Source organism: Bombus terrestris, chromosome 16 (genome assembly GCF_910591885.1).
Source record: "Bombus terrestris chromosome 16, iyBomTerr1.2, whole genome shotgun sequence".
In the NCBI taxonomy this organism is placed as follows: Eukaryota; Metazoa; Arthropoda; class Insecta; order Hymenoptera; family Apidae; genus Bombus; species Bombus terrestris.
Genome location: NC_063284.1, coordinates 144,600 through 163,980, shown reverse-complemented (window position 1 = coordinate 163,980; position 19,381 = coordinate 144,600). Strand labels below are relative to the sequence as shown.

Genomic DNA, 19,381 nt, shown 5'->3' with positions numbered 1-19,381 from the left:
ATTCATTTATTTATCCGTTTGTTTATTCAGTTTTAATAATTCATTTATTTATTAATATTTAAAGTGACACTACGATACGAAAAAACCTGCAAACGGGTTCTGAACGGTAGAAACATCCCTCGGGAGATGCACAAGTCGTGTAGCGTTAAATTCATAAAAGCACATGTAACACACTCTGTTCCACTGAATCGGTCGAAAAAAAAAGAACATCCGTCGGCACGAGAAGAGAAGTGACATTTCGCACAACAAAAGACGTGCTTCGTTTTACCTCGTTCTCTCTTCATCTTTCCCTTTTTTTCTATACCCATCCTCGCACTTTTCCTCTCTCACTCTCTCACTCTTTCTCTCTCTCTCTCTCTCTCTCTCTCTCTCTCTCTCTCTCTTCTTGGTCTTCTCGTTCCGTTCTTTCAGACACGCATTCGTTCTCGCATAACGAAAGATTCGCACAGGCGCGCATTCGAACTTGTTCTCTCTCGCTGTTTCGTTCATCCTCGTTGCCTTTCGTACCTTCACGCTTCGTCTTCCTCGTTCGGTCGAGTTTCCCTCGCATCCAGCCCCCTAGTCGATACGAGAAACGTAACGCGCGAGAAAATCGAGGACGGAACGAGGTACGCGAAGACCATGCCACAAGGAAACTGCTCTCATCCGGAAAACCAAACGAACTGAACCGAACGTTGTTCTTTCTATGCAACGTACACACACGTGCAATTTTACCCCGTTGGTTCTTATCCCGAGCACCAAGCTCTCTTTACGGAGCAGTAATTTAGGTATATATTCGTGTGTGTGTGCGTGTGTGTGTGCGTGTGTGTGTGTGTGTGTGTACACACACACACACACACACTTTATGTATAAAGTGTGATTTCTTTGCACGACGCCTTCGCTACATACGTTATCGAATATTTTTCGTCGTGTCCTCGTTCGCAGTGTCAAGTATACTTACAATAGAAATATATTAAAATTGCAAAGTTTCACGGAGTACGCCGGATAAACTTGTCCGTGGCGCGACTAATTCTCTTATATATCGGTATCACTTATCGTAGCGTAATCGCTAACGTAAATCCTGAATGAGGTCTTCCGTATTCCCTATATACCGTATCGCGTGCATGTGTTCTCTGTGATTCTCTGTGTGTTAGACAACTGTATTTCATATGTCTCTATGTGTATGTGCATGTATAATGTATGGTGTGTAACGTACGTGAATGAAACAACGCGTCGCATGTCGTAGTACGTGCACCGTGTGTTATACATAGCGAGAGCCGGGCAGTTGATTTAATTCGTTTCTTACAAACTGACAAGGAACAAAATTTTCATTTCAAACGATCTGCTTCGAACGAAACTCTCGAGGCTATCTGTAGCTTGACTTTCGATTGAAACGGCTCGCGCTTCTGACGATCGAAGGGGAACGAGAATCCTTTGGCAAAGTGGAATGTCCGATTCCGACTGCAAGGGACTCTTGCTACGCAAAGCACGATTTAAGCCCGTGAATCTTAGGAGAATTTACGTCGGCGACAAACGACAAATAAATCGACGTGTACATATCCTCTTTCTTTTTCATCTTTCTCTCTCTCTTTCTTGTGCCTTTTTCTGCTGGATCTACATTCTTCTTTTCAATGATACGGCGCGTTTTCCACGCCAAATCAGAGACGAATTTTTGGCCGTTCATGATCATCGTGTGTAGTCGTTCTACTCTCTGCCTCTCTCATTTATCTATCTATCTATCTATCTGTCTATCTCTGTGCCTCTCTTTTGCTCTCTACATATTTGTGTTTCGCGACGTTCAATCGAGAGTTCGGTTCTAGTTTCCGTCGGTTCGTCGTCGTAGATCGAGCGGGACGAAAAACAACGCAGAACAGTTCGACAGACAGCCACAAACAGATCGAGCCTCTATCTTGTTTCGTTCTCCTCTTATTCCCCTCCTTTCCTTTCTCTACCTCTCAATTTTTTTTTTTTTTTTTTTTGCTTTTTTTTTATTTTTTAGATAGGGCAGTGTTGTGGACGGTTACGGAATCAACGTCCGTAATCCCAAAAATGTTTCCTACAAGTATATATACTATTTAATAAGTACATATTTCAACAACCGTTTTTAGAACTAAGTTTACAAGGTATCGTACGATTTTTTTTCTTTTTTTTTTATTATAACGCGACCTTCGTTTTATTATGAAAACATTTTGAAAAAAATCACGTTTTGCCGCTCGTTTACCGTCATCCCCGGCCTTCCTACCCACCCCCGATTTTCTATCAAAAAATCTGAGAATGTTCGTGCGTTCGACCCTCCGCCGATTCAACCTTTCTCCATTTCCCGTGTTTTTCATACGCGTTCTTTGCCCTTTTAAACGTTTCCCCCTCCCTGCAGCTCGATACGTACTATATTAATAATAACCATTAATAGGTGTATAATCTATCTATCTATCTATCTATCTATCTATCTATTTATCTACCTATCTACCTACCTACCTACCTACCTATCTATCTATCTATCTATCTATCTATCTATCTATCTATCTATCTATCTATCTATCTATCTATCTATCTATCTATCTAGTAAAACAGCATCATATTAAAGTCTATCCTCCTCCTCCTCCTCGTTATCCTCGTTATTTTCCTCCGATTCCTCTTTATATCCAGGATGCTCCGAGATCGCGTAATAATTTCCATTGTAAATAACTCCGAGCTCCCGCAACACGTCTCCCCTAATAATAGCCTTAATCGTCCAGTTGTAACACTCCTCGCTCTCGCTCTCGCGGTCGAGCCGCTCTACATCGAGGATCTTCGAGCTGAGCCGTTCGAGGATGATACCGATGTCCTTGATGCTTAAGTGCTTCTGGTCTACGGTGAGCTGATCGATGAGCAGTAAAAATTTCTCCGAGGTCACGATCTCGTCCTCCATGATCGTGTTCTCGGTCTCGGATTCGGAGCTGTCGTGCTCCTGATGATGATTGTGATGATGATGAAGATGAAAGCTAGCAGCCGAGTTGCCGGCAAGTCGGGAGCTCGACTCCTCGTCCGCGGTGTCGCAGAATCTCACGTGACCTTTGCTCAGGCCCGCTCGTCTTGTCCCGTCCGACAGAGAAGAAGGTGGTTGAGGCGAGGGCGTTTGAGTCTGCGTTTGTTGTTGCTGCTGCTGCGGATGCGGATGATGATGCTGTTGCTGATACTGCTGATGCTGGGCATCCTGGATCGGCGATGTAGCCACCGACTTGTGCACCGCGATTCTACGGCCCTCCTCGTGCAGGGCACAGCAATGGAAGTCGCATTCTCCGCTGGCACCGCCGTCCGCTCCGTTGACAGGGCTCCCGTTCCTCGCTACCGGCTGATGAATATGGTTCGAGCATTCCGGCGTGTGGATATGGATGGTGGTGCTGTCGAACGAGTTGGTACCCTGCTTCACCAGACGGCCTGGGATCCCGTGAGGCTGTGGCTGAGGCTGCGGCTGCAGCTGCGGCTGCTGCTGCTGCTGCTGCTGCTGCTGTCGTTACCACGGCGGTTTTAATCGTTTGAATAGATCGAAGATTCGAGGATTTCTCGAGGCTACTACTGTGTGTGTATCGACGTCGGTAGACGCGACCGCGACTCGACGCGTTCGAGGCTTCCGGGCTCGAATCGTGCAGCTTAACAGCGTCCTGGATCTCCATGGAACGTGACATTGGCGCTCGGTGTCTCCTGCGCCATCGAAATCGACTCGTTACCCGGAAACCTCGCGTGAATCGGTTCTACAGAGTGAAAAGAGAGCTCGAGATAAAAAAGATAGTCACGATCTCGTACCATGTCGTCATGATTTATCACAGTGATATGGGGGCTGGTGTAACGGCTAGGACCAACTTCTGCCGCCAGATGACCCAGCTTCCCTGCATAGTTGAGCTTGTCCAGGCTGGTCTGGATGACCAAGGGCGGCCGTTGACTACCGCTCAGGTCGGTTTTCTTAGTCGGCGAATACTTGGAGGCCTGCACATCTTGACCCTTCTGCTGTTGCTGCGCCTGCGACGACGTCGATGAACGCTGATCCCAGTGCAGCACCACCGTGACTCGTCCCTTATTGTCCATGATCTTCCACGACGGCGTCTCATCGTGTAGCTCCAGGGCGTGGATCGTTTCGCAGACTATTTTCGGAATTGCCGAAATCGCTGAAATCAATAGACACACGGGACGTGAGAGCGTGTTAGACTCGTACGCGGCGCGCTACCTATCCTATTTCCACCGTTGGCTACATATGTACATACCGATATAGCCAACCAGCGATACGCAACAAGGTACATGTCATGTATGTCTTGCCTCGCCTAAGTACATTACGATGAACGCGTATCGATCTTTTTCCGGCTCGTTGCCGGATACGCGGTAGCCAACGTGGGCGCCGTGCCTTGTACACCATCCACGTTGTTCACGGAACAAATCGTTATCTGATCGCCCTCTTCAACGAATCTGTACTTTTGTCTTATTGTACTTATGAATCGATACTCCGTCTTCTATTCACGAAGGGCTCGCGTCCCCCTGCTTGGCCCTGCTATTATCATCGCGAAACTCAGTTTGCTGTGATCCGACCGCGACATACAACGCTCACGTCGACGCCGTCGTCGACGCTGACGTTGCCACCGTCAATACATTACATGACCTTACAAATGTTTCGTTTTTTAAAACCCCTTAACTGCATTAGGTAACTTTTCATCCGACGATCTTAGATTCTTCGAATTTGGCGAAGCTTCGAGTCACATGTACATCAAGTAACTACCAGGTCGTTCGACCAAAAATATGAACGACGAGTGGGTTTCGTCCCGACCAACGATCGCAAGTCGCTTCAACTTGGTTGTCAATGTGTTTACGCGGTGAATTTACAAACAATTTAGAATGAATCTAGCCGATGGACAAAACGTTACCTGGTGTAAACGAGACTTAAGCTGTCGGTTGCTTACATTAAGCAACTACGCTTGAAACGATCAGATCGCAACGGGGTAAAAAATGGACGAATATTTCTTCTTCTCACGACTACAATCTTCAACTTGATCGACATTGTGCTTAAACATCGTTTGCATTAAAAATTTCTATTCAAATTCCACCGTGCAAACTCCGTGTCAACCAAGTTGACACTACTTTGAATCTACATCTGGTCGTTCAATCACAAGTAGCTCATTCGTCTATTTTTGGTTGGACGATCTGGCGATTTCAACTATAGCTGCCTGATGCAAAACGCGACTTAGATCTTTACCCTACGATCGATCGACGATCAATTTGTTGGAAGAAGACACGTCACTTTGCGATCGAAACAAGCTATGCTTCTCTCTCTCTCTCTCTCTCTCTTCCCCCCCCCGCCGCTCTTTTCCTGCTTCTCTGTAAAAATAATTCGGCTCTAGATATTTAGCAGGAGAGTATCGCGTTATTTGCAACCTGTTTACTTAACCGCGTGAGAAGAGGGATAAAAGCGGTGGTAAAGGCTGATCACGTTCAAAGCGAGGAAGTAAGAGGAGAGAGAATGCAGCATAGATAATGGAATATCTTATTAATACGGCGTGTCTTTTCTTGGCTTTCGACGAATCGCTTCGATCATCCTGTTTGTCTACTTTTCACGGAATCCTTCCATTTTGTACTCTTACGGCTATTCGCGGTCTATGCTCTAATTTATAGGTTAATCCTATCAGCACGCGTTTCCTCGGTTCTACCTCTCTTTTCCGCCAAGACAACGCTACCGTGCATAGGTATTTGAACGCTTTCAATATATCGCAAACGTATAAAGCACGCTTCAAATTTTTTATCGAATTTCCGCTTATCGTCTTATCCGCGACAACTATATACGGTTGGCAGAAATTGATAAAAGCAGCAGTTGGTATTTAGTAATTAGTAACAACTGGTATATATAAAGAAGCAATAATCGAAAGTGGATGAAAATTTCATCTACGGGGAACATCCAAGTTAAGCGGCTTTAATCGCATCTACGTTGAAATTTTAGAACAAGCAGAATATATGTTTCCAACTACATTTTATAAGCTTCTATAGATTTGATGAATTTATTTAGCTATTTATGGAATGTGGAATGTATCATATGTTTCAGTTTCGATTTAACGGAAGTTTCACTTTGGATCGCAGTTATAAGAAGAAGTAAGAAGAATTAATAGATAGAGAAGCGCATTCTTCTACCATGTCGTTGAAAATACGATAAAAATATCAATGTTTCGATCAGCAGGTATCCTTGATACTTATGCACGGCAGATAATGGTTATTCTTCGAATAGGTACCGGCGCGTATGATGTCGACCCCAGTTGGACACCAGCGTTCACCATGCCGTAACAACAACAGAATCGTATTATTCGCTAGGGTTTTAAAATATTCGCCGTCCTCGACCTGCGTTCCGTCCGATTCCAGAACTACGGAGACATTCTCGTTCTGAGGCACGCCCAATTTCTCCTTACCTGAAAGAGAAGAGAGAAAGAATGAAACAGCGATTAGTCGGCCTGGAACATGATCGATCGACAACGTTACGTTGTAGCGTCGATTCGAACTACGATAGGAAGGAATGAAAAGAAAGAAGAGTAGACCGAGGCGAAATAACGAACGAACAAAGTAATGTTTATCCGCTGTTCGAGAGAGGAGTGTCTCACGATGTTCGAATCGAATCTGCGGGTTAATTCGATACGATACGATTCGATTCGATGGTAGATGCCTCTCTCGGTGAAGAGAATATTCACGATCTTCCTCGCCTACGGTTCTTTCTTCGAGATCTCGTACGAAACGCTTCGTGAACGTGTTATCCGTTATCTTCTCTATTCTCTCTCTCTCTCTCTCTCTCCCTCTCTCCCTCCCTCTCTCTCTCCCTCTCTTTCTCTCTCTCCCTCTCTCCCTCTCTCTCTCTCTCTCTCTTTGTCCGACAACGGGCGGCGACGATTCGATTCGATTCGATTCGATTCGATTCGCTTCGATTCGAATAAATGTTCTGCATAAAAAAAGCGATACCTTGCGACCAGTAATCCAATATCTTGTGTGTCGTGAAAAGAAAGAAATCACGTTATGTATATAAATTGTCGTGTATCAGAGCAGCGCTTATCGCGAGAAATCGAGCATCGAAGCAAAGGCGGCTCCGGTTCGGAGCAAAGGTAGAATCGTCGAGATACATTATGTATACTTTCCACAGCGAGCACCAGCGAGTCGTTACTTTCGCTAGCGGTTTCAGAGGGCACGCTCGCTTCTTACCCTGGTGTATCAGTTCCTCGAAATTGCTAACACACAGTCCCTTTCTTACGTTACGCCAGCTGTCCCATATCTTAAAAGGTCTCTTGCTCCGTAACTCCTGCACAGAAATTAACCGATGCAGTTTGCGTTCAAATCACGCGATTGCGCGAGAAACCTACCAGTTTCATTTTACAAACGCGATCAAGAAGACAAGGTAAAGGTAAAGGACACGACAAAGGATTCGCAGAGGGGCACTAAGGATAGAGTTTGGTAAAAGGAGGCTCACAGAAGAAAGTCAGTTTGGATAATTGGCGCGTTCACGTGTTGGTCAATGCCCGAGGAATTCGTTGAGTTAGCATCGAAAACAGGCCGGAGAGAGAGAAGCAGGCTAGTTGAGTCCTGTACGTATTGGAAAATAGTAGGTCTATCAATGAGAGGGAATCGCTTTAAACGAGATGTAATTGCGTGTAAAGAAACTGTAAAACCGCGTGCGAGCCGCCATGGAAAATGCTTATCGCCTAGATGTTAAGTGGAGTGTCAGGCACCGGGTCAACGGGAAAGTAATTTACCCTACGTGTTTTATACGCGGTAAATAAGTAGAACAGACTATAAACAAAGCCTTTCGCGCGCCTCGCCTGCTCGCCTGGGAAGTTATTATCGAATATCTATATATCCTTGCAACAGCTCGCGCTACATATTTTTTCTTCTTTTTTTTTTTTTTTCCTTTTTTCACGTTTTCGTCCCTGTTCTTCTCGTCTTTCACTCTTGGCCGAGAAACGACGAACGAGAGAATCACGGGAAAAAATTTAACGTTCTCCTTGAGAATTTATTTAGAACGTGTACACAACGCGTCACTACGAGAGTGCCCACAGGGAAGAGTTTTCGAAATTTCAGTCGGTCTGGTGTACTCGAAGACAAACGACACCAGCCAGCGCTGTTGGACAAAAGTAGGACAAACATGGGCATACAGGGCCAAACAAAAACAGTCTCTCAAGTCCGTTAACCTGCAAATTAGAGCAAAATTTGTCGCGCCGGTATCAACTGTCTCAAGAAAAAACGAACGGCGTAACAGTTTGTATCCTTCCAGATCGTAGCGCGAATTTAGAAGTGGGACGAAAGAAAGAAGCGAAAATTCTTGCTTCGTGCCAAAATTTTCCTGCGATTCTTCATAACATCACTGGCCAACAAGCGGCCCCCCTACATCAAGCAGTTCGATGGCTTATCACAAAGTAAAACAAACGTCTCTTTCTTTTCTTCAACACCTTAGGAGTGTGGCTGCACGATCGAACGCAGAGCATAGAGTTCGAGAACGCGTGAGGGTAGCGATTACTCGATTATCGAGGTTAAGGGGTCTCTGGATCGGGCTACAGGGACTCGCAAACGATATTAGAATAATGCGAGCCAAAGAGGAATATTATGTTTGGGTTGTCCCTAGTTTTCAACAGGGAGGCGCAAAGTGAACAAGGCGCAGACGCAGGCGCAACTTATGGTCGAAAACACTGACCTGATTCAATCATTCTCGGATAAACCGTCAGGAAGAAGAAAAAAGAGAAGAAAAGAAAGGGAGGAATGGAAAGAGGAAAAAGAGAAAGGTAGAAGAAAGAAAAATCGAAAGCTAGGAAAGTAAGGAAAATACAAAGGGGATGAAACGAAGTAGTGGTAAAAACACTGTTAGGAGGTGCAAGAAACGCAGAGAATCTCGGTAACCAGGGCCAGCCGCACTCTCCCTCGTTCGGCGTGTTGCTCTCGTTCAGCAACAGAATTGCACTCGATGCAGTTTCCTCCGGGGCACGATCTTGGTAAACAATCGCTTAAACGCTCCGAACCGTTACACACCGCAATCGAGGCCACGCCGATCCTAAGGGATTTCGCGGACGGAAAGAAAGCATAACCTAAAAGGGCAGCTGCGCTGACCAGCGTACGCAGTCAGATCAGTCTGAATCTCGGGAGAGAAAGGGAGAGAGACAGAGAGAGAGAGAGAGAGACAGAGAGAGAGAGAGAGAGAGGGAAAGAGGAAGAGAGGGACAGAAAGAAAAAGAGAGAAACAGAGAGAGAGAGAGAGAGAAAGAGAGAGAGAGGGAGGGAGAAAGAGAAAGAGAAATACAGGATAGTGTTTCGCGGATAAGAACGACGATCGAAAGACATAGGAAACGGACGAACGTGAACGAGCACTAGATAATCTAGACCTAGACGAATGCACCAGTAGCGGAAGGTATGCGATATTTTCGTTTACCAAAATTGTACGGTTATCATAATCTATGCGTGCGTACGCGTGAGTCCGTGACGCGAATGCGTAACTGGTTGACAAGCATTTCGACATGGATGGTACACTCGCGAGGAAGGTGCGTACATTAGGAGGATAATAAAAAATAGAGCAAACGAGACCGTCTTGTAGGATCGTGGAGAAAAATTCGGGATAAAAATTCGGGGCTACGGAGATGAAGAGATGAGAAGGAGAGGACAGGCGGTGGATGCAACGAGCTCGCGGTTGTACAAAAACGATCGGTAATAAGAATATGAGAATGTAATAGAAATGCGTACCTCTCTTGCCATTACGTCATATCCCTGCAGGTAAGGGACCGTCCCAGCAAGCACTTATTCAGAAGGAACGAGCAAAGAAGCTGCACGTCGCATTATCGTGGCGACGGGATGCTCTCGTGCACTACTGTCCGCCCACCCTTGCTTGCGCTCTCTCTCTCTCTCTCTCTCTCTTTCTCCCTTTCTCTTTCTCTCGTGCTCCCGCTCCTTCTCTCTCTCTCTCTCTCTCTTTCCCTTTCTCGGCCCGTTTCTCTCGATTTTTCTTGGATCCGCGCGTTTCTTGCCCTTTCTCCTCTTGGTCTTTCGCCTCTCTACCTGCCCGCTTGCTTGTTTTTCCTTCGATCCGAACCTCTCGCGATCTTCTCGCGAACGTTTCTCCGTCTCGTGCACCGTATACCGAAACACCTTGCGATGCGACACCGTTTCTCTTTCTCTCTTCGTCCCTCTCCGTCTCTCACACTCTCGATTTCGCTCTTATTCTCTCTCTCCCTTCCTCTCTCTATCTCTCTTTCACTTCCACCCTCTCGTTATCTGTCTGTCTTTATCCTTCTCTGCCTCTATGTCTCTCTTTCTCTGTCTGTCTGTCTGTCTGTCTGTCTGTCTCTCTCTCTCCCTCTCTCTCTCTCTCTCTCTCTCTCTGTCTCTCTATCTCTATCTATCTCTTCCTCTTTTTCCACTTCTTCCTCTTTCTCTCGCTTCTCGCAGTCGATCTATCTGTCTGTGGCGCGCTCCTCGTGCCTTTTCCTCTCTTTCTATCAGTGTCGATTTCTCTCCCTCTTCCTCTCTCTCACTCTCTCTCTCTCTCTCTCTCTCTCTCTGTACCTCCCTCCCTCCCTCCCTCCCTGTCTCTCTCTTTGTCTGTTATTCTCTTTTCGGTGTAGAACCTCAGTTCGGAGTGAATCGTTTGGTGGATTTCCGCACTGTATCAGCTCGGTATCGGCGTGGCGTATCGCGTGAGTTTGAATCAACGTGCGGGCCGAACGTGAGCGACCACCTCGCGGGAACACCTCATTCTGGCTGCTCTCTCGCCGTACAATTACCCGATCTAAGATTTCACTAGCGCATATGGGGGCAAATTGTAACAGTGGCTTCCTCCCAGCGGTTACTGCGGCGACTCCTAGTTTTAGATCGATTCTCTCTCGGTGTACGTACAGACACCCTCGCCCTCGCCCTCGCCCTCGTCCTCGCCCTCGCCCTCGCCCTCGCCCTCACTCTCACCCTCACCCTCACCCTCGGCTCTCTTTCTCACCACGAGTTCACCCGCAGCAACCTCGCCCCACGCGCGCCACTCTCTTCCGACTGACGACCACTATCTCCTCGTGTTCCCTACGATCTATTCCCACTTCGCCAGGTCGCCCCAAACGGTGCTGCCTGCACTCTAGCAACCCTTTAGCAATCACCAGCGCGGTAACGTACGAGTTCTGCATTACCCTCTGCCCCGTCGATATATTCTTAAACGAAATAAAGCATAGACACGACGCGCACTGCATTGTTATCACGAACTGAAATTGAAAACACAAAAGTATCAAAAAATGATACAAAGTGATGGAAATAAAACAAATATTGCTAAAGAACCTAAACACAAATACGTAAAAGATAAAGCATACGTAGTGTTGACGACGGACAATTAGCGACAAGGGGATACGCGCGTTAATCGCGATCGCTGCAACGAATCATTTTTCTGTTATCCATCCCTACCTTCATCCACCATTTATTTATTTATCTTTATCTTTATCGTTCAAATATTCATACTGTCGCGTACTAGCTAAAGACAAATATACGCGGCTCACGCAAATATTCGAACACTTGCAGACATCTTTCGTGAATATATTGCGTACGTTATACGAAACATTTGGAAATTTCATTAGCACTGTTATAACATTTGACTATCGTGATTATAGTCGAGTCGAACCTAGGTAGCCTGTAACAGCGATGGAACCTCGAGGAAAGTGTTAATATCTCCGAATTTTAGAGGTTTCGATTTATCAAAATTTCCATTTACCGTGGTCACCGTGCACGTGATCGAAGAGAGAAGAAATAGGGATACGCGGCTTGATGTCGTCTTACGTTGTTTGGAACAAACGTGTAATAATTAAAAGAAAGGAGACAATGTGGAACGATTGATTTCTCATATACTTTGACACACACAGCATAGCTATAGATACACTTGGAGTTGCAGAGATCTGGCTATCCTACGTTCGATTTAAATCCGAGTTAAATTCAAGGTAAAATAATGCATCTGTACACGTGACAAAAAATTCGAGTTAAAGTAAATTTTATTTCGACTTTTAGAGTCAGACTCTTTTGGAGTAAACAATATTGTATAGCCTTATAGGGGGTTTCGAGCTACAGAGATTCGTGTTATCAGGATTCGACTGTATTGGTAAAGTTTGAAACAAATCGGATAGTATACGTAGAAATTTCAAGATATTTAGTGGAAGAATACATGTTTCACAGATACCGCAAAACTATTCAAACAGTGAATTATATTTTAATAAACGTCGGTTTAATAAACGGTATTCGGTGAGATCATATTATTTTATTATATCATTTATTATATTATACGCTTAAGATGACTGCTGTTCACGCTGTACACTAATTTTTCACAAACATACGTTTAGACACGATAAATATTTTATAATTTCTATATACATTTTGAGATTCGTGTAAAATTTAACCAATATAATAACGATAGTCGTGTCTCGTTGCAGTGCTGATGAAATTTCAAAATGTTTTATATAACGCGTATACGATATGTACTTGAAACATTTCTATGTCAAAGTAAGCTAAGTATCGAAATATTTTCGTGAGCCGGTTGATAAAGTTTGCGATCAAATGGAATTTCGTTTTAGTCTTCCACTAGTTATTCTATCCAAAGCAAAAGTTTAAGGTGAAGTTATTTGATCGCGTTACCTTGACATTGTCTTGACAACCGCAAACGCACCTATAAACAAGGGGTGAAAAACTCTTGGGCAGTCAATACGATCCTGCTCGAACTTTCATAACAACGGCAAATCCTTCCGTTCCGTATTTTATGATTAACATCGACCATCCAAAGATCCACGGGAAACCACCCGTGAACAAGTCTCTCCTATCGAAATATGTCGAGTCCAGACAAAAGAAACTCACAGAGGAGAATATTATGTACGAGAGAAGAGAAATCAACGATGATTCCAACGTCATCATGGAGAAAATGGGGAATGCTGACTGCAATCAAAACTTCGTCGAATCGACTGCATGCTCGTTCGAGAAGCTTTGCAGTATGATCAGTGATCTCGAGAAAGACATTGCCGTGACGATTCCAGAAATCGATCAGTTACAGGTTCGAGAAACAATGCGATCAACTTTCTATCCGTTTGGCTCGATCCGATCGATCGAACTTTCTAATTGCAGCTGAAACCAGAGAAAGACGAGTCCGAAGAGAAATATGTAGCAACTGGAACTGTGTACGACGACCTAATGTCTTTTTTGGCCAAACTCGAAGAGGGTAGCTGATAATAATGTGTTTCATCGGTATTAAGAGCTTTTCGCTTTCTTTCCTTGTGCTTCTATAAAAATAGGTATGCATTCGACAGGTTCTTTGGATGATACCAAGATAAATATACCAGAGATAGACGCCACCACCATATTTGGGGAGATATTTGGTAACCTGCAGCCACTGACTAACAAAACTGTGGTGAACTATGACAGGTAGGTAGCGGGTATAGTCATGTATAGTCATAGTGCTATACCCGCTTGTAAATTGACACTTGGAAACTCTTCCTGTTCTTAGCATTGTTTCAGCCCCTAGCGATAGCCACTATGCGTTTAAAGAGGATTTAGCTACGGCACAGCTGCAACTCGAAGAAAAGAACGCTACCATATCGCTCTTGAAAGAACAATTAAAGACGGAAAGGAGATTGGCTTGCGACAGGTTGGAAAGTCAGAGGAAGAGCAGCGCCTCCAAACTGCAGCAACAGGACGAGAAATACAAGGGGATAGTTAAAAGACATCAAAAGTTTATCGAGCAGCTGATCTCAGAGAAAACCGATTTGACCGAGAAATGCAATTCGTTGGCGCAGAGGGTTAAAGAGATCGAAATAAAAATGCAACGGGATTTGAAGGCTGCAACAGAGAGGCATACGGTAGAGTTGCAACGAGCGAAAGAGCATTTTGCCGCCGCTGAGAAGATTAAACGGGAGAGATGGATAGAGGCCAGAACGACAAAGATCAAGGTTCCAACTATCTGGTTTACTTATACGACGCATCGCTACGAAGCTTATCAAAGTTTTTAACGACTTGTAATTTTGATTCGTCGATTTTAAGGAAATGACTGTGAAAGGTTTGGAACCCGAGTTACGTAATATGACGGAGCAACACGCCGAGGAAATTCAGAAGCTAAGAAATATACATATGAAAGAACTACAGGACACCGAATTGCGTATAATACGCCATTCTAATCAACAGTTGGAACAACTGCGTCTAGAATTGATCGCCAGTCACGAGAGAATGTTGGCCAACGAGAAGAATATTTTGTGGACCAGGTGTGAAATTAATTTTATATAATGTTATATAAAAACATTTTGAAATTTTATCAACGCTAATCAGACGCGACTGCTATGATTATATTTGAACCTAATCGGGAAACTGTGTACTTATATATGTGTACGTAGATGTTGTGCAACATATTTGCTGTAAACTTATAGCTGGTAAGAAATTAATATACAACGTGAATAGTCACCTTAAGCATGTAACAAGCGTTAAAGATGGCCTCATTGAATACTAAACTAAGACTTATCAATGTCGTGCACTATTGTATGTTTTTAAATAGTTTTGCGGTCTCTGCAAAATATATACTCGTACCAAATATCTTGAAACTTCTGTATACATTCTCAGAATCGTTTAAAATTTTTACTACTACCATGTCATGATAGCTGGATGCCGTTATAACGCTAATAACGTTTCAAAATGTTCCGTATAACACGAGTAATATGTTCGTAAAAGATGCCGATAAGCGTATAAATAGTTTCGCAAGCCATTGTACCTTTTGCTTCTGAAAGACTAGACTAATGCTGTGTGCAATTGATCTTTATGTCAGATCTTTTTTAGATACCAAGAGCAGCTGGAGGAGCAGGAAAGCCAATTTAAAGGACAACAAACGAAACTTTTCCAAGAGTTGCAACGCGACAGAGAAAACTTTACCAAGGAACAAGCTAAACGAGAAGCCGAAATGCAGGCCAGTTTGCAAAAAAATCATTCGCAGTATCAGGTGGAGGTCGAACCGAAAGCTTCGAATATCTGTTGATTCCATCGATTTCTTTGAATCGACGTGAAATTTTAGAGCGAGGTCGAGACTCTGAAGCAGCAACACTCGAACGAGAAGAAGACTCTCGAAGAAACGCTGAAGGCTGAGTGGGAAGCTTGGTTGGTCAATTACAAGAGAGAACAGAACTTACGAATTGAACAAGCCGAGAGTAAGATAAAAGAGGGGTGTAACAAGGAGAGGGATCGACAAATCGAACTTGCCATCGAACGTTTAGAAAAAGATTTTCGAAACGAAAGATCGACGCTTGAACGAAACGTTGATTGCAAGCTCAGGTAGGTAATTTGCTATTGATTCTCGTTCGAGGCCTAAGCGACCTCCAAAATACACACACACACACACACACATACATACACACATACACAATCGTGCCGTTTCTCAGATCTTTGAGGGACAAGTACGAAATGGACTTGCAAACCGCGATAGATAACGAACAGCTTCATAAAACTAAGTTAATGCAGACGAAGGATAAACTGGAGAAAACCGATGTTCAGTTGCAACACGCGGAAAACAAGTTGCAGGAATACGTATCCGAGTTGAGTAACGCAAACGAGGTAGGATATTTTCTACAATGGAAATTCGTCGTACGTCAATCATTGGCTACCGAACGTTCCGAATGAGAAACGGGTATCCTTTAGGTAATCAAACGGCTAAGTATGGAAAGAGACAACTCGAAAAAATTAGCGAGGCAAGAAATCGAAGGGGAAAAAAGGGAATTGGAGGAGAAAATTGCTTCGCTTTATCATGAAATCACTCGTATCAATGCGAATAGAGACACCTCGATGACTCAATTACACAGCAGGTTCGATCTTAATTAATCATGAAAATCAATACCTCGATGCTTATCAATATCATCAAGTACACCCCGTTTTCACGTTGTAGAATAAAACTGATAATGACTCAAAAAGCACTGACGATCAAAAATTTGACCAAAGAACGTGATGACGTCAAATTAAAATGTCAACATTTGGAAAAGTTATTGGACCAACAGAGAAGGGAATATATTTTAAAAACTTTATAAATAACAATGTTGTCGTTTTGTGACTTATTCGATCATATGTGTTTCTTTTTTTTTACTTATGCGGATAGGATTAGGTATGCATTTCGTATAAAATAAATAAAACCGTCTTAAATGATTTATGTACCTATTAATAATTTACGCACTTATTCGATAAAAACTTCATTTTCAGCCACTTCTACTATTATTCGTACAATATACATATGTATAATATATCTATCTGTATATCTTTTCCTTGTGTATGTCTTTAACGCATCTCATATTACACTATTCTGACCAAAATATTCCATAATTTTGTACGAACAAAAACAAAATAAACTCCAAAATTACGACACTTTTAATTACAGAAGACGGTCTATAAAAATCAATTCAAATCTAATTAATAGTAACGGTACGCGGAATATTTGATAAAAATTATACTTTTTTTACAATCTGTACGACATCCTCGTCACATAATATGTGATCTTTTCCGACTTTTTGTGGTTGATGTTTGACAGACGAACCCCACACAAGGGCACTAAAAATAAGGTAAACAAATAAAAAATGTGTTGGCAGTCAAGAATAAATCATTAGTAATGCAATTAGAGCGAATACTTACTACTTAAACTCTTTTGCGATAGATCGGTGCAATTTATTACAAAAATCTTCAACCGTCCGTTTCTCTCTGTTTAATACTACCGGAGAATTATAATCTGGCAGTTGACCCTTCGGTTTGGTATAGCTAAATATCAGAATCAAATAAACGTGTCGATTATTACGCACGATTTATTATTTAAAAAAAAAAAAAAAAAAAAAAAAAAAAAAAAAAAAAAACTAGTGAAATCAATCGACCTGAATGCTACTTACATTCTGACCAACTGTAAGTATTCCCACATTTTTTCAAGGAGGTCGTCAAAGTTCCACTTGTGATGAGCAGAAATAGGAACGCAATGCGGTATTTTATAAATTATATCTAGTTCCTCGATGCTAATTTGATCTAAAAATCAAATGAAGAAGATTCTCATCGGTAATTCAAGCTCAATCATTTTAACCCTGCCGCAGTCCTCGAATTTTGTATATACCTATCCATCTATCTCAGTTTTAGTGTCAACTAAAACAAAAACTTTTAATATTGATAACAAATTTTCAGCACAAAATTGAAAGGATAACTGATGCCTCCTGTCAACAACAGTTCTCTCATAGTCTCCTCAAATTTAAGAAATTGTCTAAGATTGATTCAAGGAATACAGTAGGATTAAATGATCTTACACGCGCGCGAACGAATGCAATTACCTATTTTGTTGAGTAAATAAATACACGGTACGTAGACGCGATTTCCCTCGATAACATCAATTAGATCGTCGGATGTGGCATCATATCGTAAAGTAATATCCGCATTGTGTATTCTATACTCGGACAGAATACTTTTCACTGTTTCTAAGTCGAGTTCCGACTGTGCGCACTGGAACATAATACAACCGTCTTAAGTTCTCTTGCACAAAGTCTTGCGCACAACTATCTAACCATTTTACAAAAGCTACACATGATTCTGTCCGATACAATGAAAGATATACAAAGAGATAGTTAAGTTGTACAAAATTTAAAACGAATCGTATCACGTGTAGTTCTCTATGTTTCTCCTCTCCCTGCCGTTCAATTACCGTGGTTTGGAAATTAATGCCACCTTTATCCTTTTTGCGGAAAGTAATGTTGGGTGGCTGCTTATTTAAACGAAGTCCAAAACCTTCCAATTCGTGCTCTATTAATCTTTTATGTCCAAGCGGTTTCAGTACATCCAGAACAATAAATATCAAACTACAAGTTCTTGCAACTGCAATTACTTGTCTCCCACGTCCTTTACCGTCTTTCGCGCCTTCAATGATACCTGGTAGATCGAGTAACTGGAAGATACATTTGACGTTTCATACCATATGTAATATAAAGGTATACCTATGGTAAAATAGTCGTAACTAATTGGGAACCTGTATCTTTGCACCCTTATACTTTATACAACCAGGAACAGTGGTAAGAGTTGTAAATTCGTACGCTGCAACTTCGGAATAAACACCAGCAAGAGTACTTAAAAGCGTAGATTTACCCACAGAAGGGAAACCTATAATCGTTGTGGAACAAGCAAAGCGAAATGAAAGATTGCTTCATCGGCTGTTTGTAAACTTTATGCTTTACGCATTCGGATTTTAGATTTAGACTTCCTTATTACGTACCAACGAAACCTATTCTAGCATCACCAGTTTTAGCTACTTCAAAACCTTGCTCCCCACCACCTCCGCCACCTTTCGGTGTAATAAGTTCTCGTCTTAATTTGGCTAATTTAGCTTTCAACAAACCGAGGTGACCAGACGTAGCCTTATTCTTTTGGGTGCGAGCCATCTACAGACAAAGATATATTATAATAAATGTCTTAATAGAGTGTGAATATAAAGCGACTTCCAGACGTTTCCAAAGAAATATCAGATAAATGTTCAATTTATATTTTGAAAGCAACGTTTTAAAGAATGTTAAGCATACAAATATTTATTTATTATTCATATATATCCTTCGTGTATTATACTATATTCTTTTACTTATCACACTCTTATATCCAATATTACTTGTAATTCTTTTAGATATGGTTTTTCGAACATAAAGCTAAAAATTAATTATGGCTGGAAATTTTTGCAAGCCGCTGTGAAACGAACGAAGATAAAATAAAGGTTACCTCGGCCTCGATCGAAGCGATCTTTTCCAATATGGTACTCATATTGATAGAAAACGAAAACCTCTTTTAACTTGCGATATAATTTAAGTTAAGTAAATTTCTTTTAAGCCCTTTCACGTTCTTCCATTACAAAATTATCGAAATACATATATATATGTATATATATATATATATATATATATATATGTTACTGCATAAGTCTTCCACGTGCTGACAGGTTAAAACACATGTTTCACTACATACACGACAGGCATACACGCGTGCGCGTGCGCGCACAGGATTCCAGAGAAGCGAATAAGTATACGTAGAAAAGAGAAAAGTACAAAAATTAAGGTCAGTTTTCAAATACGAAGTAGATGTAAAATTTATGAACAAAATGAGAGCGGATACGTGGCGACTCTAGGGAAAATGTGCGCACCGTTCTATGTGTCGGTAAAAGCTGTAGAGTTGTATTCGGTATGCGCTGTAATTTCTTATACTTGCTTCCATTTCTCGGGCAGTTGCTCGATGAAAAATATTACGTAGCCTTACGTAGTTAAGTCCATTAACTTAGCTCATCTAGGCTAAGTCTATTTTGTGAGCGATTTTTCTACAAAGATGCACCGTTTAATTTAAAACGAAAAGTTGAAAGCTTTCCTGTACAATTCTTCTAAATATTAAGTTATTAAATAGA

General features: G+C 42.3%; 3 protein-coding genes across 16 annotated transcripts; 1 reads left to right on the top strand and 2 right to left on the bottom strand.

The window, feature by feature from the left end:
- Positions 1-329: 329 nt before the first annotated feature.
- On the bottom strand, positions 330-9,831 carry LOC100644381 (basic-leucine zipper transcription factor A). Of its 5 annotated transcripts, none has more exons than XM_048413472.1 (5): positions 9,694-9,831; positions 7,174-7,270; positions 6,222-6,395; positions 3,763-4,121; positions 330-3,466 (listed from the first exon to the last, which is right to left on the bottom strand). In XM_048413472.1, the coding sequence occupies exons 1-5, from the start codon at positions 9,703-9,705 to the stop codon at positions 2,558-2,560; spliced, it is 1,551 nt and encodes a 516-aa protein (XP_048269429.1). In that variant the 5' UTR covers positions 9,706-9,831; the 3' UTR covers positions 330-2,557. The 5 variants fall into 5 exon arrangements, with proteins under 5 accessions (XP_048269429.1, XP_048269430.1, XP_048269432.1 ...); XM_048413473.1 differs by having other exon boundaries at positions 330-3,463; XM_048413475.1 differs by having other exon boundaries at positions 330-3,460.
- On the top strand, positions 9,202-16,128 carry LOC100643100 (centrosomal protein of 131 kDa). Of its 10 annotated transcripts, none has more exons than XM_048413467.1 (11): positions 9,202-9,657; positions 12,543-13,012; positions 13,084-13,177; positions 13,266-13,380; positions 13,463-13,904; positions 13,996-14,213; positions 14,779-14,938; positions 15,011-15,267; positions 15,375-15,546; positions 15,631-15,794; positions 15,875-16,128. In XM_048413467.1, exons 2-11 carry the CDS (start codon positions 12,725-12,727, stop codon positions 16,011-16,013), a joined length of 2,049 nt encoding a protein of 682 aa, XP_048269424.1. In that variant the 5' UTR covers positions 9,202-9,657; positions 12,543-12,724; the 3' UTR covers positions 16,014-16,128. The 10 variants fall into 10 exon arrangements, with proteins under 10 accessions (XP_048269424.1, XP_048269423.1, XP_048269421.1 ...); XM_048413466.1 differs by lacking the exon at positions 9,202-9,657 and adding an exon at positions 10,324-10,834; XM_048413464.1 differs by lacking the exon at positions 9,202-9,657 and adding an exon at positions 10,324-11,097.
- LOC100651510 (GTP-binding protein 128up) lies at positions 16,121-18,945 on the bottom strand. The gene is made up of 8 exons (XM_048413477.1): positions 18,709-18,945; positions 18,215-18,380; positions 17,972-18,102; positions 17,651-17,890; positions 17,283-17,451; positions 16,857-16,986; positions 16,609-16,731; positions 16,121-16,527 (listed from the first exon to the last, which is right to left on the bottom strand). The coding sequence occupies exons 1-8, from the start codon at positions 18,748-18,750 to the stop codon at positions 16,425-16,427; spliced, it is 1,104 nt and encodes a 367-aa protein (XP_048269434.1). The 5' UTR covers positions 18,751-18,945; the 3' UTR covers positions 16,121-16,424.
- Between the last annotated feature and the right edge of the window lie 436 nt (positions 18,946-19,381).

Coding starts and splice junctions, on each gene's coding strand:
- LOC100644381 (XM_048413472.1), bottom strand. Junction 4,122..6,221: donor GGTCGACATCATACGCGCCG/GTACCTATTCGA, acceptor TATTGATTTCAG/CGATTTCGGCAATTCCGAAA. Junction 3,467..3,762: donor TGATAAATCATGACGACATG/GTACGAGATCGT, acceptor TGGTAACGACAG/CAGCAGCAGCAGCAGCAGCA.
- LOC100643100 (XM_048413467.1), top strand. CDS start 12,725: ATGATTAACATCGACCATCCAAAGATCCACGGGAAACCACCCGTGAAC. Junction 13,178..13,265: donor TTTGGCCAAACTCGAAGAGG/GTAGCTGATAAT, acceptor TGCATTCGACAG/GTTCTTTGGATGATACCAAG. Junction 13,381..13,462: donor ACTGTGGTGAACTATGACAG/GTAGGTAGCGGG, acceptor TCCTGTTCTTAG/CATTGTTTCAGCCCCTAGCG.
- LOC100651510 (XM_048413477.1), bottom strand. CDS start 18,750: ATGAGTACCATATTGGAAAAGATCGCTTCGATCGAGGCCGAG. Junction 18,381..18,708: donor TCGCTTCGATCGAGGCCGAG/GTAACCTTTATT, acceptor CTTTGTCTGTAG/ATGGCTCGCACCCAAAAGAA. Junction 16,987..17,282: donor TTATTTACTCAACAAAATAG/GTAATTGCATTC, acceptor TTTGATTTTTAG/ATCAAATTAGCATCGAGGAA.